The sequence below is a fragment of the Crocodylus siamensis genome, chromosome 6 (genome assembly GCF_052110815.1).
Source record: "Crocodylus siamensis isolate JL-2025a chromosome 6, ASM5211081v1, whole genome shotgun sequence".
Classification (NCBI taxonomy): domain Eukaryota; kingdom Metazoa; phylum Chordata; order Crocodylia; family Crocodylidae; genus Crocodylus; species Crocodylus siamensis.
Window position 1 is genome coordinate 28,555,380 of NC_143400.1, and position 27,549 is coordinate 28,582,928.

Sequence of the window (27,549 nt, forward strand, 5' to 3'; positions counted from 1 at the left end):
ACAGGAGTGCCAGCCTTGAGCCCTATTTCTCTGAGTAGGAGCAGGTCAGGTCGTTTCTGTCCTTCAAAGGCAACAAGTGTTGCTCCATGCAAAGAGATGTGCGTGTGATGTTAACTCAACTTTCTCTATTACCACATCAACAAGTGTTGACTTCTTCGTGATTTTAGAGTGCAATCTTCTGCTCCCATTTAAAAATGGAGGTCAGTCTAGTTTTACTTCTCTGCTGTATAGGTTGTGCTTTTCCTTGGCTATTTGGGTTCTGTCTAATGTAACGTGATGGGCATAAATGTGCTTCTAGTTCCAGGAATGGCTTTGTTAATTGACACAGCAGTGTTAAGATGTAATTGAGTTATAGTGGAACTAGAGCATGCTTTTGAAGAACACTGTTGAGGCAAAATGTTAATAGCTAGCTTTTTGGGAAGTACCTTTCCCCTTCAGCAGAACCATCCATGCCTAGAGGGAGATGATTGTCCTAGATGTAACAATCTTTTTTGCTGCAGTAGCCCCATCTCTTCTTGGCTTCCAGATGTAATTGCTGGGATCTGATGTGAAGGGAGATACAGCAGTTTTATGATTTACAGGCCTTGCAGGAGGAGGTGTGGGCACAGAAGTTAACTTTTAGTTGAGGGTTGGTTTTGCAGCTGTTCATTGAGTTTTTCTGCTAATAATAATTACAGTTGTAGACAGTTCTGATAATTGTTTAGACAGGACCTGAAGTCCCTTGAAGTGGTTTCAGGCTATTCATCTGGCCTGCGGGGCCAGATGAATTTGACACCCTGGGCCTAGGGTGTCCATGAACGGTTTAGAGAAGGCGGACCAGACTTTCCCATTTTACCCTTTTTTATGATGAAAGAACCCGAGCACCTTCAGTGGAGTCAAAAAACAGGAATTTTTCCATGAATAAATCCTTTCTTTACACAATGCATCCTTACCTTGTTTCCATTTGAGGCCAAGAGCTTTATTGCAACAAGGACAGCCCAAAAAGGAAAAGTGTTAACTCCAGTGTGGTGAGCCTGGTTAGAGAAGAGAGAATTGAAACCCTCATGTTGTTCACCGTAAGCATCCCTGAGTTGCCAGGGGGAAGAAGAAATGTGTCTGTGTGGACTGGCGGTCTCTGGCTGCAGCATCTTTTCATCTTCCTTTACTGGATCTGCTGATTCAAGACAGGAGGCTGACTTGGAGATGCAGTCCCCACCCTATTTCTATATGCTTTTGAAAAACTTTTCAGGGATAGCCAAACTGATCTTGTCCATCCTGCCAACAATTTCATGTGGTTTAGATGGGGCCTGGTGAGAAGCTAGACTCCTCCAATGCTACATGAGCTGGTTAATGTTTCATTGCCTTCCCAAGGTGCTCCTTCTCTGAACTTAGCTGTACTTGATACAGCTGAGGTTTGTAAGCGATCCCAGACAAAGATGAATATTTCACAAAGACCCTGTGTAAGTGCTCTGTCTCTCTTTGTTTCCACGGACGGTTTGAAAGCTCTGTAAAGAAGAGACCCTTGCTGTTAAATATGCTAATTGGATGGCAAATACCTTTCTTCTACTTTTTGCAAGACTCTGGGGTGTTTGCTCTAGGTTTCTCTTCTTCCCTTCACCCCTTGCAAATAAATTAACAGCTCTGGAGTCTGAATAGGGAAGACTTGCAACATACTTTTTCCTTAACCCTAAAAATACTACTTGCTTGTGGCCAGTGACTGACCATCTTTTATGGGTAGGTAAACTTTCCTTAGGGATTTTTTTGTTTTGTTTTGGTAATGTGGTACAAAAGAATAGCCCAATTTTAAGTGATTGGCTGGGCTTTGTAGATGAAATGTCTATGGTGGTATTGGACAAGAAGCAACGTGCTTTCGGAGCTCTGAGAGTTCGTGGTTATTTCGGAGCATAGGTTGCCTTCTGTGTTCAAGTGATTAATTTTTATTGTTTCTTCCTGTAAGGCTCCACAGCAGCAGTGAGGCAATCCAGACTCTAACTCCAGTTCATGAGTTGAAGCATGTCCTCTTTCCTTGGGTGTCTACACTGCTGACTCCTTCACTGCTTTACTTACCCTAATAGTGCAGAATAGGAGGATGTCGTCATGGTGATCATTCATGAAAAGCCTGGTCGGGGGTGCAGGTTGTAACTGTGTTGATCTAAGGACACAGGCAGACAAGGTTCTTTGAGTTGGTCTAATAAAAGATATTGGATTTACCCAAAGATCCTTGTCTCCCTCTGGTCTAGCATTTGAATGGGATCAGGCATGTACATGCGAAGTGGGGTGGGCTGTTGAGAGCATGCCCGATGACTAGTTTATTAATAAGCTGCTCATGATGTTGAAAAAGTCTTCTGAGACCTGCAGTAGTCAGCCCAAAATGCTGTTTCCGGAGCCTGTTGCTGAAAACCACATTCCTGCTGGGTCCGTCTGAGACTCTATGGCCAGATGTTGACCTAAACAATAGACCACAAGATGTGAGCATGGAGCTCGATGATGGTCTCTTATGATGTGCTGAAAACAGTCTCTTCTGCACACTGACCCTACTGTGAACTGAGCCGAGAGGCCAGAGTGAGAGAGACTGATGCCTGAATCCTCCTTGCATGTGCAAGCCCGTCTCCAGAGGGCCGTGTAGCACCCGGAAAAGAAGCGGTAGTGAGAAAGCAGCCTTATTTCTCCAAATGCTCCATTCGGGCTTATTGCAGTAGGAATTACTTTGGTTCCCACCCACCCACGCATCGTAAGTGAAAATAAACTCTACTTTTGGGGGGATTATGCTCCCAAATTTTGTACAGCATAGCTATGGTAACATGCAGGAATGTTTTAAGTAATGGCTTGGGGAATTTCCTCTACAGGCTGTACTACACCAGGGAATCTTTTTAAGCGCTCATGCATGTTCTCTGCTTAGCACTTCCACTGACGTGATATAATGATAACAACAGGTTTGCTGCCTTCCCACAGCCTGCTTCCACAGAATTTGAAAAACAAATGGTATGAGCATGTAATAATTGGTGTCAGTAACAATAATAATGCGTTATGAAGAAAGGGTGAGATGATCTTGGGGGGTTAAGGGACTGGATTTGGATGTGGAGTTGGGTTCAGTTCTCAGTCCCTCTGATATTGCGCAAGTTGCTTCATCTCTGAGAGACAAAGGGACTAATCTGAAATCACACAGGATGTCTGTCACTGGGCAGGGAGTTGAGCCTGTATCTCCTGAGCCCCAGGTATTTGCTCTCACTAATGAGTCAACCTTCCTCCTTTTCCCCACTTTGCCTATTTAGATCCTAGTTTTTTGAGACGTAAATGGTTTCTTGCTAAGGCGAGCACTGTGCCTAGCACAGTGGGGCTCTGATCTCTTTTGGGGCCTCCAGGCATCCCTGGAGCACACGGGAACCATCTGAACTGGTCCCTCAGGTATCTTACAGCACTTGCTTCCTTTAAACTGCTTTTGCTTGAAGACTGAAAATGATCCTGCTGTTTGGGTGTCAGGTTGAGCAGGCAGCGGCTGCGTTTGTTTGTTTGTTTGTTTGTTTGTTTGTTTGTTTGTTTGTTTGTTTGTTTGTTTGTTTGTTTGTTTGTTTGTTTGTTTGTTTGTTTGTTTGTTTGTTTGTTTGTTTGTTTGTTTGTTTGTTTGTTTGTTTGTTTGTTTGTTTGTTTGTTTGTTTGTTTGTTTAAGAGAACACCTTTGGGGGACTCATCCCAGTTAATTTTCATCTCTCAAAGTCAGGATATTGACTCAGATTCCTAATCGCCTCCATCCTATTTCTGGCTAGCCCTGCAAGCGAGAAGTTGCTTCCTTTTTAATTTTTGAACATTGATGGTAAATATGAAAAGGCCAGACAATTAAAGTACTTGTCAGGAGCAATACAGATGAGCAATGCTCAGGAGTTGGCTTTGTGTTCTTGCGTGAATCTGGCTTCTAATACAGTTTGCTAAAGTCTGTGCTTCAGTAGCTGCCGGGGCTTTCAACTTCCATCATTCAGCAAAGGCTCAGTATATTTTGCCTTTCTGTGGAAGGCAATGTTGCTGTCTTTTTGTTTTCCAGATTTCTTTGTCACAACAGAAACAAATGGAGCAATAAAGGAGAATGTGGCAGCCTCAAGTAACTTGCATAATGGCTTGTTACTATTGATATGTTCCTTCTCAACTTTGATGTCCCTAATTGAAAATTTGCCCTTAATTCCTCTGAAGTAATCACATAACAGATGAAAGCTGTAGTGCTGGGCTGCTCAGATATGTGCTCATTGTTGCTCTGATGGTAGCTGCTGAATGCCCTCCTCCCTCTGCCCATGCTGTGGAAGCAGCCAGAAGTAAAGTGACAAGGCTCGGGAGTAAGGATCAAGGAGTTTCTTTGTTACTGAATAAGACGTTTCATGTCTTCTGCAGGTGGATTTGCGATCGTATTTCTTGTGAGGACTAACAATGGGATGAAATGTGCTTTGAAACGAATGTACGTCAACAATGAACACGATCTGCAGGTCTGCAAAAGAGAGATTCAGATCATGGTAAGTCATGCTGTCATACTAAGGGTCCGGAAACATTAAAGAGCTGGCAAGTATCCGCATTTAAGGCTTCAAACAACAGCTTGTCCTTTGTGGGTGTGAACTTTTTACGGTTGCAAACTCTATTATATCTCTCTCAGTGTTTGGTAGATTTGCTGACAACCCCAATTTTTGGAGCCATGGTGAAACTGTCAGTATTCCTTTTAGTGAAGTAAGTTTCTAGCCCTCCCGTTTGAGGGAAAACATGGAAATATGAACTTTAACCATATCAGAGAACAGAAAATAAAAATATTCCTAAAGTTACATGATTTTTAAATTTAATCTCATGATTGGGAGGGGAGAGACTTAAAATAATTAGACAGCCTTGATGGGAGAGTGGTAGTACTGAGTTAAGTAGCATTAAACCTGAACAGTGTTTGAGTGAAAGATCTATAAGACTTCCTGATTTTTTTTATTTTTTTTTTATTTTTTATTTTTTTTAAATCCAAACAGGCTCTGCCCTTGGTTTGGAGTGAAGACTGTGAATACTGATGAGGATGTTGGGTAAAAATGCATACATTGTGCAGCCATTGACAGGGCTTTTAGAAAAGGAACTGATTATAGTAATGGTCTCAAGATATCTCTCTGGGATGTCAAAAGAAATCGAGCCATGTTGCAGGCCAGTTGCAAGCCTAATTTAAATAATTTGTTTGGATGGTCAGGGCTAGTCTTAAGGTTCTGCATCTGACGCTGATTTCAACTTGGTGTTCATTCACGTTGCCATTTTTAAAGACTTTTTTTCCTTGCAGCTGCTCTAAAAGTTCACGTCAAACAGAACTTTATCCCCTGGAGAATGTAGAAGCTGATTAGCAGCCTTTTGAAAGAAGACGTTCGTGATGAAATCCCTTACCTGTAGTTACTACAGGTCTTCTGGTGTTGCGTTAACCTTGCACATCTGAAGGTAGCTGTCTGGATATTGGCTACAGAGCATTAGTTGCGATTTATTTATTTTTTATTTTTTAACTAAGATTTGATCTGGCATCAAAGGCTTTCAGTTATGCCCAGAAAGAAGTTTGTCTTCCTGGGTTTGATATGGCCATGGCTTTCCTCTGCCTGGGAAACTTTGCTATCTGCACCGTGTCATTTTGAAGCATGGCAAACTTGCAAGTTACTGAATCTCAAATGCCAGCCACCAGACACAGCCCCCCCTCTCCCCATATTCTGCCCTCCTTTATGCTCCCTTCCTTGAGTTTACCCAGGCAATGGCAAATGAGGGTATAATTTGAGAACAACAGAGTTGCAGAGCTCAGATTGTGGAGGTGATGTTGTCCAGGGCATAGAGAACTCAGCTTGACTTGCATTCTGTTTGTAGAACTAGGAATTGGCAAGAAGTCTCTCTCTGCTTGTCTGTGGAACGTGTATGATACAGAAATACAGAGAAAAATAAATGTAGGACTCTGAATCCCCTTTACCTGCATTGCTCCACGGAGCAGATCTGCTTGCTGCTTTTAACATTGGCAGTTCTGTCACGCGGGTGGCCAGAGGAGTTGGGGAGGAAGAGGAAATGTACCCTATCCTATACATGGCCAGTGCTATAAGTCTCCATCTCCCACAAGTGTAGAGAAGGGCATGTTACATAACAAGGTACACCTGAGTAATGAGGGGACAAGCCATTCCCATGGACACCTACTTGAGCAAACTACACAGTCATTGTTTCAGGAGTCTGGGCCACTTACTATTTAAGGCCACTTGCCCTAAATCAGCCTGGGCAGGAAACCAACTGAGACCATCCTGCAATGTTTCTAACTTCTGCATGATGATTAATTCAAAGTGACTTGTTGCTTAACACAGCTGACTAGATAGCTGAAGCGCTAGGAAGTCTGTGCTGCACAGATGACCCTGTTAAAGAGTAGCTACTAGGAACGTTTTGTGCTTTGAACATCTCTCTTCTTGCAGAGGGATCTATCTGGACACAAGAATATTGTCGGATACATCGATTCGAGTATAAATTCAGTGAGCAGTGGTGATGTGTGGGAAGTTCTGATTCTCATGGACTTTTGCCGAGGTAAGTGTGAGCTCAATATATTGCTGATTTTTTGGATGATTTATTCTTGCAGGAAGCTTGGTTTTCCTGCAGGAAAATATTTGTCGGCTTAGCCCTTCCTTAACATCCAGTGAATAATTTCCAGCCTAGCTGCTCAAGAATCCTGCATCAAGCTTAAGTGTAAAGAGACATAAAGGGAGAAGAAAGTGTGCCTGCCCAAAGAACTGCTAGTACCTCCTTCCATAAGCCAAGAAATGTCTAGGTCCCTACACTCCATGGTTCTGATAGTACTTGTTTTCACTGACTACTTCCACATGGAATAAACCGTCTTAATTTTTCTTTTCTTATTGCTGGTTTCAATCTCTGCATACCTCTGCTTGATCTGGGGGTTTCATAAGATGTCCCAAATCAATGTTCTTTAGCAAAAAAATATTCTCTTCTCCTCTGTTCCCTGGTCTGCCAAGATGCTGACCAACAAAACCTTCCAGACCCAACTTAACAGTGAGGTTTTCCATCTGTTCAGAAGCTTTGAGCTCTTTGTGAGGAGAATCATTTGAAGATGTGGGATTTAGAAGTTGACTCATGTACTGTGTTCAAATGGGTCTCGCAGGAGGATGAGAGCACAACATTAAGCAAAGAGGAATTGCACTGTGGGACCTGGTGACCCCACAACTCTGAGGTTGTTGGAAGCAAGTGATAGGAATAAGTGTTATTGGCCTAGCCAAGGGCTTCCCATCAGTGTCAAAGGGGCTTATAATAGTTCTTCAGACAGGCATAGCGTATTCTCATGTGCAGTCAACTTCCTTCCACGTTTTATTTGGTACAGGATTTTTGACTGGTTTGGTTAGGAATAATTCACTGAGGTGAAGGAAGGGATGGGCCTATGAGGAGCTTTCCAAAAGGAAATATTGTGTTGCTTTCTTTCACGTATATTCCCAAAGCTCGTGGGGAGTGTTGTAGGGAAGAGGCCAGTCAAAGCCAATTTTCCCTGTATCCCTCAGTCTATAAAAAATCATGCAGGTACCTCCGGGAGGCAGAAAGACCTCAGGCTTTCCAGCCGACCCCTCAGATTTATGCCTCGGTTCCTGCGAGGATAGCGTTGGCTTGGTTTCTAAGGCATCGCCTCTCCTAACTGCACAATAGGGAAGTTTTAAGAGAGTTCTTCATCAAGTACAGTACCTTGATGTTGCCACACTCTGAACAACCTAATAATTGGCTGATGAGCCTGTTGAACACCAGTGCTATTTCTGTGTTTTACTTTCAGTGTTTAGACTGAGTCTGAAGCAGCTTTTTGAAAGTCTGTTAAGCTGGTTAATGGACTTGTGCCCGGTTTGTAATAGATGCTCAAAGGTTGCCCTGTATTTGAAACCTTGATCCAAATACCACACAATGCTCTGAAGGAGATTGACTTGAAAGTACCTAACTTCATCTCCTCTGGGTGGCTAAACAGTTCTAAACATTTTAGATCAAATTTTATGAAAATATCAGATTTCCTGCTGTTTGCTGCCTTCTTCCCTGGCAGAGATAGCAAATAATGTTATTCATTCTGCCTTCATCAGCAGAGACTGCGCTTCAATATAAGCACACAAATAGCCATGGCATTTAGCTTGGTTGTATAGTATACTTAAGTTAGAGACATGCTTTAATTCCTTCTAATATTCATACCTAAATGATGCTGGTTTCTTTTTCTAGAAATTTTTTTTCTTGTTGTGTTTAATTTTCCAAAGACACTGCTGAGTTTTTGGCTGCTTAACCTGAGTTGCCTGAAAATGGCTTGTTTGGTTTTTGTTTTTGTTTTCTTTCTTTTCCAGAGGGCATGTATACAGACTAAGCTGGGGCACCAACAATTGTGTGATCTTTTGCACCAAGTCTTTCTCTTAAGGCTCCCCTCTATACCAATATTGTGAAGCAGATGGTAGGAGCACAGCTTTGGTTTTTTTGGGGGGAGGTCTTTTATTCCTCCTCCTCAATCTAGCCTGCATGTACCAACAGGGTAGCAAGCCATGTTGTAACCATGTTGTATCGAAGACTAAAACTGTTAGTTTGATCTGGCAAGAGTACTCTTGTATTTCCCAAGGGAAGAAAAGAACTTAGTTTACGCAAAAATACATTTGGACATCTTCATTTTTACTTGGAGTACGTGAGGGCCTCGGAGGAAGTTTCAGATCTTGGCAGGCTAAAATCTTCAAGCACTTTTTCCAAACCTGAATTGTCATGTCGGGTTTTATGATAGATGCACAAGATGCTCGTTTTTACTGAGTGGGAGGGAAGTGAAGCCGAGATGTCTAAGTAGGATGCCAGAAGTCACAGAGGAGAAGAGAGGCTTTGTCTAGCCTGGAACTGGAATAGGAGAGTCCCAGCTCTCTAAATACTGCTAAAACAAGGTGTATTGGTGAAGGCACTAGATCCTAGCTCCACTGCTTCCAGCTGGGGAGGTCTTGTACACCGAGTGCTGCTTAGATGTGTACTGAGCTGGTATCAACATGGTTTAGGATGCTTTGGAGAACCTGACTTCCTGTGACCAGTGCATCTTGACTGCATCAGATCAGATTTCATTTTTGCCCTGCTTATCTTCTAGGGGGCCAAGTGGTGAATCTCATGAACCAACGCTTGCAGACTGGCTTCACGGAGAGTGAGGTCCTGCAAATCTTCTGCGATACCTGTGAAGCCGTAGCCAGACTGCACCAGTGTAAAACGCCAATTATTCACAGGGATCTGAAGGTAACTCCCAGAGACTGGTCATAGGGGGTGGAGCTGTTTGGGTAGCTTATTGTGCTGTGAGCCTTTGGGAGACAGGATTGTCTGTTCTCTGGACAGTGCCCAGCAGAGTGGAGCCCTACCCTGGACACTGTTTTAAGGTTTCTGTTGTTAGTAGGCGGAAAAATGTATTTAGGAATAAATTTATTTATTAAAGGAGAGAGGAGGAAAAAAATCCACTGCTTGCCAGATGTTTATTGATCTGTTTCAATAATGCAGCCCTTTGTGAATAAATATTTCCCCCCGAAATCTGCCAAAATTCATCAGATAAATTATCCACAATGAATTTCAACCAGGAGCAATGGAGATCAGCTCATGGGCTCCACACTTCGGCCTGTCCCCTGAGTGCTTATGTAACACACTGTGAAAGACTGTAGACTAGAGGTGGGGATTTTTGTAAGTGCTCCACATGAGTAGCTTAAGTTGCTGCCTACTGGGTGCATCTACATGAGACATTTACTACAAAGCTAATTACCTCTTCAGTAATGTATTAGTGTCTCCATGTTCAGTGCTATTAGGCCAGAGTAAACTAATTAACTCTGCCGTAGGACAGTACTGCCCAACACAAGTGCTATCCTGTGGCAGAGTTATTTGCGTCTCTGCATTACACATGTAAACAGTGACCAGGGCTGCCTGGGGCACGAGGGTGCTTTAGTGCAGTGCTGCCTGCCAGCTAGCCCGGCACTGTAGCATCCTTATGCCCCAGCCAGCCCCACTGCAGCATGTTGAGCCAGGTCAAAGCAGCCCCAGGCTGGCAGGTTGACCTCTGGGCTGTGCTGGTCTGGCTCAACATGCTGTGGTCCCGGGTGCACATGTAAATGCTGCACCCAGGAACAATAAACTCTGACACAAACGGCACTGGAGCTTGTATCAAAGTTTTACGTGTAGATTCAGCCATTGAAGCCCATGGTGAGACTTCTTTTTTTAACAGTGGTAAGAGTAGATTTGGGCCAATCATGAGGGCTGTGAAAAAATCCTATTCTGAAATAATGAACCTGAAGATAGTTTCATAGTTGGTCAGGTCAGAAGGGACCTGAGCAGATCATTATGTCTGACCCCCTGCCATGGGCAGGAATGAATGCTGGGATCAAATGACCCCAGCTAGGTGATTATCAAGCCTCCTTTTGAAGACCCCCAAGGTAGGAGCAAGCACCACTTCCTTTGGAAGTTGGTTCCAGATCCTAGCCGCCCTGACAGTGAAGTAGCGCCTCCTGATGTCTAGCCCGAACCTACTCGCAATCAACTTGTGGCCGTTATTCCTAGTTAGTCCGGGTAGTGCTCGGGGGAACAGGGCCTCCCATTCCCCACTGGTCCCCCCTGGTAAGTTTATAGACAGCCACCAGATCCCCCCCTCAGCCCTCTCTTGTGGAGGCTGAACAGGTTCAGGTCCTGTGTAGCCTCTTCTCGTAGGGCCTGCCCTGCTGCCCCCTGACCATGCGAGTGGCCCTCCTCTGGACCCTCTCCATGTTGTCCACATTCCTCCTGAAGTGCGGCGCCCAGAACTGGACGCAGTACTTCAGCTGTGGCCTGACCAGTGCTGAATAGAGGGGGAGGATCACCTCCTTGGACCTGCTTGAATTGCGTCTGTGGATGAATGACAAGGTGCAGTTGGCCTTCCTGACCTCACATTGGCCATCCATGTTCATCTTGGTATCAATGATGACTCCAAGATCCTTTCCAGCCTCTGCACTGACGAGAAGGGAGTTCCCCAGCCTGTAGGTATGCTGCTGGTTCTTCTTCCCTAGATGCAGTACCTTGCATTTGTCTGTATTAAATCCCATCCTATTCTCATCCGCCCACTCCTTTTAACCTCTCCAGATCTAGTTGTATCCTGTCCCTCCATTCTAGTGTGCCCACTTCCCCCACATCTTAATTTCGTCTGTGAATTTGAACAAAGTGCTTTTCACCCCCTCGTCCAAGTCACAGATGAAGATGTTGAACAGTGCAGGCCTGAGGACTGAGCCCTGGGGGACCCCACTGCCCATGTCCTTCCAGGTCGAAAATGACCCGTCCACCACCACTCTCCGGGTGCTGCCCTCTAGCCAATTTGTGACCCATCTGACTTGTAGGCATCAGTGCCACAGTCGCCTAGTTTTTAATGAGAATGGCATAAGAGACTATATATCAAAGGCCTTCCTAAAGTCCAGAAAGACTATGTCCACTGCAACACCTGTGTCCAAGGATTTTGTGACCTGATCGTAAAAGACCACCAGGTTGGTCTGACAGGACCTGCCTCTAATGTTGGTTGCCCATGTTGGTTGCCCCTGAGCACAGTCTCCCCTGCTGGTCCCTTACAGATGCGCTCCTGGATAATTTTCTCAAAGAGCTTCCCCAGGACCGAGGTAAGATTAACAGGCCTGTAGTTACCTGGGTCCTCCTTCCTCCCTTTTTTTGAAAATGGGAACCACATTGGCCTTTTTCCAGTCCTCTGGCACCTGGCCAGAGCACCATGAGTGCTTGTAAAGCTGTGCCAGGGGCCCTGCAATGACCCCTGCCAATTCCCTCAGCACCCTGGGGTGGAGATTATTTGGACCTGCTGATTTGAACATGTCCAGCTCCACCAGAAGTTCCCTAACTAGGTCCTCTCTGACCCTAGGCCCAGCTGTGCCTCTCCTGAGCCCATCTGGAATCCCGGTGGGGGATGTCTCGGTCCCTGCTCAGAAAAATGGAGGCAAAGGGATTTGTTAAAGAGGTCAGCTTTTCCATCTGGTGTAACCACCAGATTGCCAAGCATGTCCTGCAGGGGCCCCACGTTACCCGGTGCCTCTTTTTTACTCCCTATGTATTTAAAAAAGGACTTCTTGTTATCTTTGAGCCTGGTCGCTAGTCCTACTTTAGTCTCTGCCTTAGCTTTCTTAACACCCCCCCCTAGTCTCGAGCAATGGAGGTATAATCCTCCTTGGTGATAGCCTCTCCCTTCCACGGGGTGTGCGCCTCCTTTTTTAGCTTTCAGACATTCCTGAATGCCTTTTGGCGAGCTATGGGGCTTTTGAGCTGTCTTGGCCCCTTTGATTCGCATTGGGGCTGTCACCCCTTGGGCTCAGAGGATTGTCTCCTTAAGGAATGACCACGCGTCTTGGACTCCCAACTCCCCTCCCCTCCGGGACCTCAGTGCTTCTCCTACTAATCTCCTTAACTCGTTGAAATCGGCCCTCTGAAGTCCAGGGCTGCTGCCTTGCTGCCGGCCTTTGACACCCTGCGCTGGATGGTGAATCCCAGCAGGTGGTGATCACTGTCACCCAGGTGGTCGAGCACCCGCAGCCCCCTCACCAGGTCATTGCTTGTGGCCAGGACCAAGTCCAGCAAGGCATTTCCCCTGGTGGGACTGTGCACCTCCTGGGTTAGGTGGAGGTCCTGTATCTTGGCTAGGAACCTACGTGAGCAGTCAGACCTGGCTGGCTGCTCCTCCCAGCAATGACTACCCTTGACGTAACTGCCTCTGCGAGCTGACCTGAGGATTCCTGGTTCAGCTCTTACCCCGGTTAGGTGGCCTGTAGTAGACCCACACCGTTAAGTCCCTTCCCCCCCACCCCCTTGTATTCTTACCCAGAGCACTTCAGTCTGCCCCTCCTCTGACCCCGTCTTGTTTGTTAAGGACGTGTATTGCTCTTGCATGTAGAGTGGTACACCCCCATGTTCCCTCCCCATTACATCCTGCCTGTACAGTCTGTAGCCCCTAATATTTACTGCCCAATCATGGGTTGAATCCCACCAGGTTTCAGTGAGCCCTACTATGTCCAGTTTCCTGCTAGCTAGGAGGAGGGCAAGTTCCTCCTGCTTGTTCCCCATACTATGAGCATTAGTGTAGAGGCATTTAAGGCCTCCTATGGGTGCTTGCACCATCCCCTTGATCCTAGGACTATCCAGACCCCTGTCACTTCTTGTGCTCGTCACCTGCCTTGGCTGGGAAGTGTCCTTGTGTCCCCCTTTGGCCCCATCCCCCAGCAAAACTAGTTTAAAGCATGCCGTATGAGATCAGCCAACCTGGAAGAAAAGACACGCTTGCCTTTAGGGGGGAGATGAAGCCCATCCCACCTGAGCACGCTCCCTGTGCAAAAATGTGGGTCATTGTCAAGAAATCCAAGGCCTGCCTGGTAGCACCGACCCCGAAGCCGCCGGTTGACAACTTCGATGCAGGCCTCATGGCGCTGTCTGCGTCTACTTACTAGCAGAATAGAGGAGAATACCACCTGCGCCCCTGTCTCCTTGAGCTTGGCTCCCAGGGCCTTGTAGTCCTTCATGATGCGGTCTGGACTGCTCCCCACCGCGTCATTCGTTCCCACGCAGATTAGGATAAATGTTCTGTTCAAGGTCCTCTCCACTGGCTCTTAATACACTCAAATAAAATCTTCAGCTGAAGAGCAACCTCATGTGTACATTTGAAATTCAAATATACTTCGTGGGTCAGGCTTTGTTTCCAGAGCTGGTGTTTGTTCTGCGCCACTGGTCATTTTTTGTTTAGACAGAGAATAGACTGCCTGCATTTTAAAGGAGCCAAGTAAGTGGTGTGTGCTTTAGGGCACTTACAATATTTGTGACCCACAATGCAGTTTACACGAATGCAAGCAAGGTATCTGAAGTAGGTGGCAGGAGGGTCTAAATTCCTTAGAAAGTGGAACAAACCAGTTTGTTTTGTTTTTGCACAAAATAAGAGTCTGCTTCAAAGACCGCTGAAGTTGAGGAGAATCTGTCAGTGGTTTGGATAGGAGGGCGTATAAAATCTAAATGGGAAGATGAAATTCAAAAGAGAAACTTGTTCAATAGCTATTAAACCCTTCTGCTACCTTTTTGGCTTTTAATGTAATTTATTTGTGTACAAAGAACACATTTTTTTTTTTTTTTATGTAGCCTATCAATAAATGGTGCGACATCTGTGATTTGGATTACTGAGCTAATCCTCTGTATACTCTCTCTATTATGTATTGAGAGTCACAACTGGAAGTGACCATTGCATTCTGACAGTCTTATCACCTAGCCTAAGTCGTTGAGGTTCTACATCAGAAGCCTGGCTTTTCCTTGATTATTACAGTGTGGTTTTCTTTGATTAGTGTGTGTTACGGGAAATAGTTGTTTGTGCTCTGTCTTGGGATACCAACACAGTATTCATGTTGCTTTATTTTATTTTTTTAAAAGGTGGTTCTTTCTAAAAATCATTATCAAAGCTGGGGATGTGACGTATATGCATATGCATAAAAACACAGTTCCTGCCTCAGAAAGCTTGCTGTCAGAGCAGAACAACTGGATTTGAAAGACTGGGATGGAAGGAGCTGAAAAATGTCACTATTGAAAATGCTCAAGAGCTGTAATGCTACTCTGTATCTCTCTGCCGCCGCCCCCCCCCCCAATTTCCAGAGAAACTAGTCTTGGTGTCCCCAGGAGTCCATTTTTTTTTCCTGGAATTGTTTTCAATGTTGTGGCCCATTGACGTAGATGGTAGGAGACTCTCTATTGAGTGCTAAGAAACAAAAACACTATTACCAGTGTGCTTTTATGCAATTCATGCACAGGTCTCTGCTTGCATTCTGCTATTCCCTTCCTTTCCTGTTTCATTCCCCACAACTTGGAATTTCTAAAGTACCTGTTCTGCGCTGTGTCGGTACAGGTCGCCTGCACAACATGACTCTCATGACGGGCCCTGTGCTTCTCTTAGTCCAAACCCGGTAAACTCCATGAGCAAACAAGCTTGCAGAGGAGGCTGCATTGACAGAGACTTGGCTTGTTCCCTTTCTAGCAGTGATGCAGCAGGGTATCACAAAACACTGATCTGATCAATACAAATGATACTGGTGATCTAAAAGCCATTTCTTTTAGCCTGAGTGCTAGAAGAGCCAGAGTCTGTCTGGCATTCTTAATGCTATGGATTGCCTAGTATGTATGTGGTTTTTAAATCTTGGCACTAGTCCTCCTGATGTCATACTTGTGATGCAGTGTGACTAGGCAGTCTGAAATTCTGGACAGCAGTGCAGTTGATATTATTTTATTTCCCACCACACTGTCACCCTGTCCCACGCCTACCATACTTGCACAAACATCTGTATCTGGAATTAGTTTCTAAAGTCTTGTGTTTTTTAGTTAGCAATGTGTATTTTAGAGTTCAATATACAAGGAAGCTTTATTAGCCATGCTGATAATCCATGATATGCCAAAATTATACAATGCTTCTGAGTATTCTGGGGGCATTTGTGTATGTATGGTTTTTATTTGCTGTGACTTAGTGTGATTTTTTTCAAAGGAAACTTTTTGGATTCTTGGCATGCAGCACTTTAAAGGATCCTGTTGTGCAGAAAGTTTTGAGCCTCCATTCTCTGAAAAGCAGACCTGCTCACTCTGTGTCACTTGAGTGCCTTAAATTCCAGCACCTATGATCCCAGTTGAAGTGTGAGGATTTAGGCCACGTTATCAGTTGCAACTTTCAGGGCCTAAAACTGCTGCTGTCATTAGAGATGTGGGCACCGGCTGCCTACTGTTTTGCCAGCTAAAGAAAATAGCTGGCAAAACAAACTGATCTACCCCAGTTTTAATATATGATGTCACGTTCTGATCTTACCTTTTTCTCTTTCAGCTTTAGCAGGGAGTAATAGCTGTCTCTGGGTCTAAAGTTGAAGTTGGATGTCTCTCTTGGCTAATAAGGCCAAAGAGACTTGCAGCTTTCTCTCTCAATTGTAGTATCTAAATCAGATTTTAGAAGAGCTCATTCCCTGCAAATTCAGCCAGTTTCCTGCTAAGCAGGAAAATCAGGCCTCTATTGTTCACATGTTTGACTTGGAAGAAGGCACCTCTGTCCTGTTTGGCATAGACCACCATCCAGTCTATTGATGCAGCAAACTGCTACCTTCCCTTCAGAAGTGAAGAAAAGCAGGTGGGAATGCTGGATATTTGGAGCCCTTCAAAGAAGCTTTGCAGGGTGGTTTAGTGAATAATTGCTGAGAAATTGTCAACTGAAAGGTGGGAGGGATTCCCAAGGTAGTGTTTACGGGTTGTTGTCCTGGAGTGAGGAATCGCTGTGCTGTAGATCTGCTAGGTAGATTGCCTGCCTCCAGTGCATGATTATTCAAAGCAGATGGATGGCCTCGGGGAATGGGCTGTTGAGACCAAGGATCTAACAAGCCTCTCAGCTGCTATTCTTATAGCTTACTTTCTTGGTCTTCTGTGGCTTAAAATGCTGACCAGGGTTTTTTTTAGGTCTGCCTTTGAGAAGGGGGTCCCATTTCTGATTATATTGCATTAGCTAATAGTTGCATGCTTTCAAAACCATTATGCAAACATCTTGTCTATAACCTCACTACCCTTTGCAATTTTAATATATTAATCCTTGATAAGTGCTATTTATTCCTGTGATGCAGAAAAATGCTACCTGCCAGACTGGGCATTGAGGCACTGAGAAGATATGTGGCAAAGCATAGAATTAAACATGGGTTGTCAAGCTCACGGGCTAAAACTCTGATCATGGGACCATTCTTTTACTGTCTCTCCTATAAATCATGTGGATGAATACATGCACAAGAGATGAGTGTGATTATTGGACAGGAAGACGACAATTGCCAATTTGTAACAATACTAAAATAATCCTAGTGTTTTGAGAGTACCCAGAAATAGTCTCTCACAGGTATTTCTGTGTCCAGCTGCATGGCTCCAGCTGTTTGAAGGCTGAAAGCTTCTTGGCAGACTGCACAGTAGTTGAGCTGGACATAACAGTTGTCACTGTTGTGCTTTCAGTGAGATGGAATCTGCAGGCTTTGGTGTAACGCGGTGGGCCTAGGTCTGCCAGCTTCTTCATGGTGAAGACGTGGCTTTGCTGGCCCAGGGTCTGTTTCATTCTTGTGGTGTAGGGAAATGCTACCTGACTGGGAGTCTGCCTGCCAATGTAGGGTCTAATAACAAATCTAAGGTCTAAGCATTGTGTATTCATCTTGGTTATTTAGCTGTAAACATGGTGCCGTACCTGCCTTGATGTACCTCTGCAGAACTTGCACAAACAAAGATGTCAGTGGTTGAGCTCCTTATCTTTTGGGTGTTCAATCTGGGGCACCTTTTAAAGGAGGGACTTCTTTTTTTCTCTCAAGGTAGCACTTTCTAAACTCTGGTATTACATGTTGGACACCTGAAAAGAGATGTGGCTGTTAGAAATTCAAGTCATAGTAATTTGAACTGCTAGGTGACTGGAAAAACCTTAGCCATATTCTGAAGCCTTCCACAGTCTTAATGGAGACAGTGATTTCTAAACTAACAGGAAGTGATTTCTAAACTAAAGGGAAAACTAACAGGAACCACCATGAGGTATTTGCAGAGATGTTAATTGATTTTGATTTTTTTTTTTTTTTTTAATAGTCTTTACCATCCCCCCCCTTTATTATGGGACAGTATTTCAGACACCCAGTGTGGTAACCTTTGAATTTTAAAACCCCGATGATAATATTGCAGGGGCTATATAAATGTGAGAGACTTGGCCTATTGTGGATAAAAAGAGTGCATATGTGATGCTTGTAGGTTGAAAATATCCTGCTGCATGATCGCGGCCATTATGTCCTGTGTGACTTCGGAAGCGCCACCAACAAATTCCAGAACCCTCAGACTGAAGGAGTGAACGCAGTCGAAGAAGAGATCAAAAAGTAAGTTTGTCTGTTTGCTTTTTTTAACCCAGGCCTGTTTCCTTGCAAGGCAAATACTTGCTGTACTGGAACCAAACTATGCTTAGGTCTGGCAAAGCAGATTTGATGCTTTGGAGGTGGAAAAAAATCGGCTTGGGAACTGCTTTGGGTTTGGTAGGACTTGTGTATTGATAGACATGGACCAGCTCTGGGATGCACTGATAGGACAGTGTGGTTGCAAGAGTCAGTCCCTCACTCCTTTCAACTGCAGAGACAGTGAATGACAAGATACTCCAGTATATATTGCCAGCAGCCTTCCATGAGCAAGGTTAGATGAGGCTAGGCTATGACATCTGTAAATCACAGATCCACTCGATACAGAGTGTCATCATTGGGGGTCTTGGACTGTGGCAGTCTGTTGCTTTCCTGTGTGCGGTGCTTGGCTTAAGATGATGCAGTTTCCACTTCCATTTGAATTGCAAAGTAGCCTTCCTCCTGGTTATCATAACTGAACAGGAATTTCAGCATGGGAGTCTATTTATTAGAAGCTATGTACTTGTATATTGGCTGAAGTCCCATGAGTGAGGACAAAGAAAGGGGCATGCAACTATCTATAACATTTGAGAATAAGCAAATATTATGAATTCCTGCATCCCATTCTTAAGACGAGAATATATTTTCTATGTAAACTTTGGCTGTAGAAAGGATTTTGCTGCAGCCTTTGTTTTCCAGGAAATTTGTGGAAGTTAAGTTTCTGCTTTTCATAACCAGGTTCACTCTTATGTCCTATAAAAATCTAAATCTCTAAATTGAATTGGAACTGTTTTAACTAGTTGAAAATTTCAGTACCTAGCCCATTTCCATTACTGTGAGGCAAAGTTGGAATAGTTGAGGAAAATACTGTATAATTGGAATGAACTGATTTTTCTTCCCTGACTGTGGTTTCAGTTCACTCATGGACCTTTCTGTTGTAGGTACACAACACTATCGTATAGAGCACCAGAAATGGTCAACCTCTATAGCGGCAAACTTATTACTACAAAAGCAGATATATGGGTATGTACAAAACCTATGTGGTATTCATAAAGCTGACATGCACTCCCAGTTAAAAAACAACCTGCAACTTGTAATTGTGTGTTAACTAATGGATAGACTTAAACACCCCTTTGTGGCAGAGATGACCAAGCTCTTTGTAGAAGGAACCATTATTTGACCTTTGGGTTCGGTTATTACAAATGTTGTTTCATATTTCACAGGCTGATTCACGAGATGATAATTGCCCACTCTATTAAGCTGCTGCCTTCTCTGTTGCCTTCATTGAGAGCTGGGTGCAGTTCTTGGCTGAACAGTTCATTGTGAGACCTAGTCAACTTTTAATGAATTTACAACCTCCAAGCTTTTTTATTTCACATAAAACCCAAACTTGATAGTGAAGATGACCCAAAGCAATCTCTGGCTCTGCACCTTGAGCATGTGACATCAAAATGGGACAAAATAAAAAAAATCCCAGTCAAAAATCAGACTGATACAAGGTCCTTCTGGGAAGAGTTAACTCCTTTTTGTTTCTCAAACCTGGCCAGGATATGGGCTTTGTACAGAAACCAGATGCATTACCTCACTTTGGGTGATGCTTTTTTGTTTTTTAGCTCTGACTTATAAAACTGTTGACGTGACTTGCTTCCCAGTGGAAGGTGAAACTATTGTATAATGTGTAACCATATAACCCAATGCAGTCTGGAGGGTTTATCTTCAAATCAGATTTAAAACAGTCTTTGGTGGCTGTGATGTAATGGCAATCCTGCAAAAGCAAGGAACAGAAGAAAATGAAATGTGTCTAATGCTACTTTTGAGTGTATCTGAGTGTTTTGCCAAGCTCTGAGTTAGATAATAGTGAGGCAGGTAGTGGCTGTGTCTGTAAGAAGGGTTGAACTGTATCCTCAACAATGCCCTACATACACAGCTTGGTATATGTGAAAGGGGGAAGAAAACACTAGCACTGTATAGTCTGCCTGGGAAAGAGACTACTTTCCTTGCTAGGATTTGCAAACATGCATAGTCCTAATTCAGGTTCCAGTAGTTCAGTGGGAATGCTTGCATTGTATGCTAGCGTGCCGTAATGGAAAGGGCAGTAGACTGGGAGCTAAGGAACTGGGGAAGAAATTGCACAGCAGTAACAACATTACTAGCTTCTAGAGCTCTGGAAGTGGCCAGGGGAGAATTTTGCTGGCTCGGGCCTGGCACAAGACAACCAACCCACCACAGTTCCCAGCCTGGCATGGTCCTACAGAGATTCTGGGTGGCAGTGCCACCCATAAGCAGCAAAGTATGTGTCCTTCAGGACTGTCTTAATTGTGCTGGCTTCTGCTGCAGCTTGGAATCAGAAAGGCACAAAGGTTTAAAGCATGATGTTAGGTGCTTCTGTTCCCATCTCTCTGTCTTTGCCACTCCTCCCACTGTTTCTTCTCTTCTGCCTGCCTTGTTGCGTGGCAGCAACTGACTGGCTGCCACTGTGCAGGGTGCTGCACACAATGGCTCTGACTTCAGCTGGAGCATCTAGTGCCACTGCCACACGAATCCTTCCTTATAAAGTCTGTGTATTTCATGTGGCTGTCCCATAAATTGCACTTGAAGACCTTGGGTGAATTTTTAAACAAGCCTGTTCAGTGGAATTTTGCATCACTCTTGTGTGCAGGTAGCCACAGACTGGCCAGGGCTAGGAAGAAATGTGCCACTCGTTGGGATGTTGGTACTAGCCTGCACTGCCACACAAGCTTTGCATCTTCTGAAACAGCTGGTTCTGGTGACTGCCAAGGGCAGGGTGCAGGATTGGCCAACCTGCTCTAGCTTGGCAGTTCGCAGACAGGCCATCCAGCTCTGTTAAACCTTCTCTTTCTTGTATTTTGCTTCCATCCCTCTCTCCTGTTAATATACATGCCTGGTGGCCTGGCAAAAACACCATTTGTACTTGGATAACTATGCCATTTTCTGGAGCATGGTGGCACAGGTTTGGTAGTGTAGGAACTTGCTATGTCTGCAAAGGGATGAGTTCAAGCCCTAGCCATGCCAAAGGCCCAGCTATGAAGGGGCATCTGGTTAGACAGGTTGGTCAATCCAAGGTTTCTGGATGCAGGGCTAGCCACATCTTTCTCTTGTGTGTTTATAGGCTGCAGGAGCTGATGTGCCCTTAATTTCATTAGCAGCTCAGTGAGCTCTTCATCTCAGGCAGGCTGGACTCTGATTTTTTTTTGATAACTATATCAGCTGTGGGGAGAAGAGGATGTTTTTTAATACAGTACTTAATGATGGAACTCCTTGTGTGGATGCAGCTATAGCCTATAAAGGTGTCTTATACTAGCATAGCTTTCCCCTTGATTTATACCTACATTTTTACTGGCACAGCTATTGTAGTCAGGGGCATGATTCCTGCCCTTTGACCCTCCAACCCAAAACATGACATTGTGAAGCTGGTAAAAAAACAAACAAACAAACAGGTATAGATGTACTTGTCATTTTCAAAATAGTCACATCTACAGAGCTGATGCCTGAGAGCATTGTTTCACCCAAACTAGGAGAGTATGGCCAGTTTAACTCCTGCTCGATATGGTACAGTTTCCTGGTGTAGAGAAGATCTAGATCTTTTTGGAAATGCAGAGTGGTAGAATACAGCTGGCTGTGACAACAGGAATTGCTTTGGGTAAAGAAAACATTTACCCAAATGGCAAAACTCACAGGCACAAAATTAACCCTGAGTAGCATGCAATTGTCCTTTCTACTTGAGGGGGAGGGCAATGGCAGGTGTGTATGGAAAATGTGTTAAGGCCAGGTGCCTACAAGCTTTTATTTTCCCACAGGAGCAAAGAAAAAGCCTGAGCTATGCTTAGATTAATTTGAGGTGAAGTAGAATAGCTGTATCTGAGTCCCCTCCACAGGTGATACAGATAGAGGATTAGCCACAGTCTAAAAACCTTGGTATATGTCTGGCTTTCTTGAACCTTTTAATTCTTGGTGTGTTATCATCACAGTACCCCTGTGAGACAGGGAAATGTCTCTATCCTCGTTTTATAGATGGGGAGCTCAAGTATAGAGACTAAATGGGTAGCTCAAGGTCATTCCAGAAACCTGTAGCAGAGCCAGAAAGAGAACCCTGCCTAAGTTCTATGTTACCACCCAGAGCAATGGACCGTCCTGCTGGTTAATCGATAGTGGCCATGAAGGTACGTGCGCTACAGTTCCACTGTGCTGATGGCTTCTCCCTGCTTTGTCTTCTCCTCAGGCCCTTGGCTGCTTGCTGTACAAATTGTGCTATTTCACTTTACCATTTGGTGAAAGTCAGGTGGCCATCTGTGATGGGAACTTCACCATTCCAGACAACTCGCGCTACTCCCAGGACATGCATTGCCTCATCCGTGAGTACCTTGGTGACAGCATCCTAGTTGGCTTTTAAGTTTTTCCCCTTAAACTGCTCGTTGCTCTGTTTGCAAACCCTCAAATATCTATGCTAAGGACCTGCAGCTCTCCACTCTCCACAAGGATGAACAACCTGGACATATAGCAAGCCGCTTGAACAACAGCTGTGTGAAAAAAAGACTTATGACAAAGAGGCTTCTATTTGGAGGGGTGTTTGCAATTGGTGTGGGAAACCAGGGAAGTAGACAACCACTGGGTTTCTTAAATTCTTCCAGGATCTTCCACAACACGCCTTTTTATGCAGAGATGTGTCTCCAGTAATAAATTCATGTGCGTAAGGAGCTGAAGGGAACAGCGGTGACTTAGGCTACTGATAAGAATTCATCTCCTGTGAATTGAGAAACAGGACTGAAATGATTATAAATAACCCACTGACTAAAGTGAATGTGTAATTAAGGGTACAATGCATGTCTGTTGGCAAAGCTGCAGCAGCTTGCCTCCTTTCACTTCACATGGGGTTTACCAGCCGAAATCTTGATTAGTGCAGACTCAGATGTGTTATTGAAATAGCCTGGCACTTCTCCACCTGTCCACATGCCCAGATGTGGGCTGTTGGCCTTTCTCCGTGTGAGAGAAGGGCCAGCCATGTCCAGAGACTGGATTAGGTGCCTCTAGGCTCCACTTACTCAAAATAATTCCCATGACCAAGGCAGGCTGCAGGGTTCAGAAGCCTTTCTCTTGGCTTCTCTTCCTCTCTGCTTCAGAACCTGTCATAGGAACACCTTGCTTTCAGCTGAGCTGTTCAGCTCTTTATCAGTATCACTTCACTATCCTGCTAATTGAACAGGGCTGGGTAATCCCAGGCCCTCAGTCCCCTTCCAGCTTAGTTGGAACAGATGTTACAAGCTTGCTAGCTGCATTCAAGAGGGGTACATTTAAACTTCACTGTGTGCATAACATGAGTTTATTCAAGTGATAGATAATGCAAATAGCCTTTATTTATACTTTCAAGGAGAGATGGGTTTGGTGCTGCTTGAAACTCCTAAACCCAGACAGGTTCTAATTTAAATAAGCTACCATTGCTTTATAGTTGAAGAAGGGAAGTGACTGACTCTTGCACAAGAAACCTGGTACCTCTTATTGTAGACACACAGTCAGAGGTTCCACAGGAAGATAAGTGTGCTCACTTTTGCTTGCTTAGAAAAGCAAATGGACTTGGATTTAATTAAAGCTAGCCCTACTATCTTTGCCCACAAGGAGAGCTTTATCACTGATCCCAACAAATAAGCAGTAGGGCTCTAGGACTGCAACTGCAGACGTGATGTAGGTGTGCCAAGCCATGACTCAAATTGTCAAGCATGGAGCAGGATTCTGTACTGGATAGGTAGGTAGTCACAGCAGGGTGCAGCTTGGTCATATGATCATTTGAGAGTTTACATCTTCGGATGTTTCATAACCTAAGTCTTCTGACGCATCTTTTTTTAGGGTATATGCTTGAACCAGATCCTGACAAGAGGCCTGATATTTACCAAATCTCATACTTCGCTTTCAAGTTAGTAAAGAGAGAGTGCCCAGTTCAGAATGTGCAGGTGAGTTGTTGCGGTCTATTCTGGCAGAGTTGAGAGTGGGTAGAGTGAACTCCAAGGGATTTGTGGTGCATTTCTTTTAGTCATTTAATTCAGGCAGTTGGAGAAACCCCTGGACGTAGTGGAGGATTTAGCTCTGGTGTGGCTGGGAAGGTGCTGGGAAGAAACGGCTTCCTGCATGGCAGTATCTATTCGTTGCTGGGTCCAAAACCAGTAGTGGAAAGGGTGACTAGGAGAGTTGCGGGCTTCTAACTCGCATGAAGGTGCATGCAGCTAGGATAAATCCCTGGAGGTCTGGCTCTTCTGGCCTCAGAAGAAATCGACCAAATCTCTCTTGCTGAGTATTAGCAAACCAAACGGTGAAAACATCTCCCTTGAAAGGTGAGCAGATGGTAATGAAGGGAGTAAACATGTAAAGGAGTGTCCTTTTATGTATGCTTCAGTGCTGGTTCCAAGGCAGTGGTTACGGTGATGTTACAGTCAGATAGAAGGTGTGTCTGACACTTATTATACCTGTTTATTAGACTGTGGTTTCAGTGTGGGGCTGACAGGTGTTTTACAGCATAAGGGACATTTGGGTGCTACCGAACTTTAAGTTGCCTAAGGATTTGGCCACTTTTTTTTTTTCATGCACTTCCAATTTACATTCCTTTGTTCAGTGGGATTTTGTTGTTTATTAACGTAAGTGAAGTTTTGCTGAAAAGTATGAACAGATGTTGCCCATAACCTGTTACCTTTTAAAGGACTCCCTTGTGTTTATCAACCACTTATCAGTCCTCATGTTAATTTGCCCTCAAACTCCAAGCATGGTTATGATATCTTGATTATAAGACTGTCTTGGGTTTTTTGTTGTTGTTTTTCCCCCGAAAGGCTTTCCCATGCTTCTGTTTTCCATGCAACTAATGTTGCAGGATCAGAGATGAGCTAAGGGAGTGATGGAGTGGTCTCTGCCCAACAGGCGCCTACTCTACTTGCTTTTGCAAACTTCACTTACGTTCCTATGTCATTTCTATCTTGTGGATATGAAATCTTACAGTTTTCGGTTTTGCAGAACTCTCCACTTCCAGCTAAGCTCCCAGAACCAGTGAAAGCTAGTGAAGCTGCTGCAAAGAAGAGCCAGCCAAAGGCCAGGTAGGAACTTCCATGTTAAATGTATCTCTTGCTGTCAGCATCTCTGGTTTGCAGTGGAGATGCTGTTCAACCTCAGTAATGCACACTAGTAGAAAAGAGATGGAAGTTCCTGGGGAAACCCTCTGAGTCTTCTTTAGCAAAATAAAAATGCCTGTTAAACTGAAAGGCAGCAAATGCTGAGAGATGGAAGAATTCCTTTCCTGTGTGGATAAGAGTGAGTATGAGTCAGCTGCGGGGCTGTCTGAAGTAACGGCACCATCTGAGTGTAGCAGCTTGAAGGCTGCATGCCAAAGATTTTACTCTGTGCTGTATTGTCCCTGCTAAGGGCCTTACCCTGAGCCTCATGAAGTCAGTAAAAAGGCTCCCATTGCCTTAACCACATAAAGAAATGGGAGACTAAACAAGGTGCACTGGAGCTTCTGTTTTGAGAAACCTCGTAGTTCTTATCTGGAGAGCGTGACTTGTGTGTGGTATGCTACAAAGGGAGTTGGAGGTCACATCCTTTGGACTTTGGACAATTGCTTGCCTGTGACCACAGGGAATTGGACTGGATGATGTAGGGGACCTCTGATTGTCCTACATTCCTCTGACTTGAGTGGGCTTTAAAGCAAATCCACAGGAACTGCACTGGGACTAGTTTGATCCATGAGTTTCCCCGCTTCCCTGCAAAACAGACCAGAGAATCTTCCAAACCTTTGCTTCCAGCCTCTAATTTCTGTTTTTGGAAAAAGTAACTCCCTAGGACAGTGGTTTCCAGCCTTTTCGTTAGCATGACCCCATTGCCTCAGCATGGCCCCTCACTCCCAACCTATAGCCCCCTGGCCCTGCTGGTGCCCCTTGCTTCTGACTTGCAGCCCCCTGTCCCCCCCAGCAGCACACGACCCCCAGGTGCTGCTTGCAGGAGTTGGTGGCTACTGTGGCCAGAGCAGAGCATGGAGCCCAGCTCCTTCTCCCCCTTCTCCTCCACCCCTTCCCCTGCGGACAGTATGGCAACAGAGCCCATCAGGGAGGGAAGAGGCATGGATGCAGGCTTCCCCACCCCTCCACTTGCGGGCCCTGTGGCTGAGTGGGTGGGACCCAGTGCACGAGGGCTTCTGGGAGCTCCATACTGGCTGTGCTACCATAGTGAGGCACTCCCTACCAGCCCAGCAGAGGCATGGAGTTGTGCCTCCCACTGCTAACAGGCAGGCAGGGAGCAATTCACCATGGTGGCCCATCTGTGATGGGGCTCCCAGCAGTGGCACTGAGCCTCTCTGCCCCATTTGTGCTGTGAAGGCCCCTGGTGGGAGGGCAGCAGGATGGGGAGACTCGAGCATGCAGGGGGCAGCCCACGTCTGCCCCCACCCTGCACACATCTGAGGGACACATGCTCCCCCATGCCTAACCTCCCTGGGAGTGCATGAAGCCCCCCCACCTCCCCTGGATAAGCTGCCTGTGGCTCTGTCCTGCTCCCCCAGCTGCGCTCTGCATTCCCTCCCCAGCCCCAGGCCCCATGCACCAGCCCAGCTGGGCAGCACCCCCAGCTCTGCCCCACTCCTTCCCTTCCTCCCCCACCATGGAGGCCACAGTCTGCCCTCCGTCCCCCACCACCTAGATTTACCTGGAGGGAGCTGCAGGAGCTGCTCTCCATGCTGCCTGGGTGCCACGTGCATGTACATGCACTTGTGGCCCCCTGCCTCGTCACCCTCCTCCCAGTCCTCCCAGGAACTCTGCCAGCCTGCAAGGGGAACTCACCATTTCCTGCTGCTTTTCTCCTTTAAAGAAAAAAATCCATGTTTTTCTATGTTTTTCTGCAGCAAACAGAAAACCTGGATCCCTGTATAATCTGTCAACATTGAGTGTCTTTGTGACCCCATTTTCTTCTACTGTTGCAATCTCAAATGGGGTTTCAACTCCAAGGTTGGGAACTGCTGACCTAGAAGGACCTATTGTGCTCTTAGCTTATTGCTGGCATCCTTGCCCTTCTTCCCCCTGCTGTTCTGTTACCCCTGCTTGCCATATTATATGAACTCAGATTATAATCTCTTCAGGAACAGGAGCTTGGCACTCTCTTGCCTACTTTTAGGGACTGGATGTTCACAGACACCACAAAAATAATCATTTTCTTCAAAATTGGGAAGAGCATCCTTTTGTCAAGATGACTAGCTGGTACCAACTAACCCCAGATGTTTACTGTGTTTTGGCTTTTGTAACCGAGCTTCAGTCAGCCTCCTGCCAGTAGAATCACTTTGTATCTAGCTCAGCAAACAAAAGTACAGGAGGGCATTAAGATGCCTTCTGCTCCTCCAGGCATGAGAATGCCCTGCTGGTTCCTGTTGTCACAGGATGGTAAATAGGAAGAAAAATTAGGGAAAAGCCCAAGGGCTGCGCAAAATGGCTATGTTTTTATTCTGTTTAAGATTCGGCTGTTTCAGAGGGACAGTGATTTTGTTTTGGTGTTTCGGATCACTGTTCCATTTCGATTTGGCCAAATCTGTTTCGGAGTTTTGACTCTGTTTTGGTGATTTGGCTATAGGCTATAATAGGGAATCACTAAAATGTCTATCCCTTTGTCATTTCTTGGCTGACTCAGATGAAACTTGCCG

The 27,549-nt window shown here is 45.1% G+C and overlaps 1 protein-coding gene across 8 annotated transcripts in view; it reads left to right on the forward strand.

The window, feature by feature from the left end:
• Positions 1 to 27,549, forward strand: part of AAK1 (AP2 associated kinase 1) — a 106,362-nt gene that overhangs the window by 32,058 nt on the left and 46,755 nt on the right. For all 8 annotated transcript variants that reach the window (XM_090050629.1, XM_090050621.1, XM_090050623.1 and 5 more), the window contains exons 3-10: positions 4,357 to 4,475; positions 6,408 to 6,516; positions 9,074 to 9,216; positions 17,740 to 17,861; positions 18,815 to 18,896; positions 22,114 to 22,246; positions 23,733 to 23,836; positions 24,885 to 24,964. In XM_090050629.1, the coding sequence (XP_089906755.1) occupies positions 4,357 to 4,475; positions 6,408 to 6,516; positions 9,074 to 9,216; positions 17,740 to 17,861; positions 18,815 to 18,896; positions 22,114 to 22,246; positions 23,733 to 23,836; positions 24,885 to 24,964 (892 nt within the window). The remainder of the gene's footprint in view (positions 1 to 4,356; positions 4,476 to 6,407; positions 6,517 to 9,073; positions 9,217 to 17,739; positions 17,862 to 18,814; positions 18,897 to 22,113; positions 22,247 to 23,732; positions 23,837 to 24,884; positions 24,965 to 27,549) is intronic.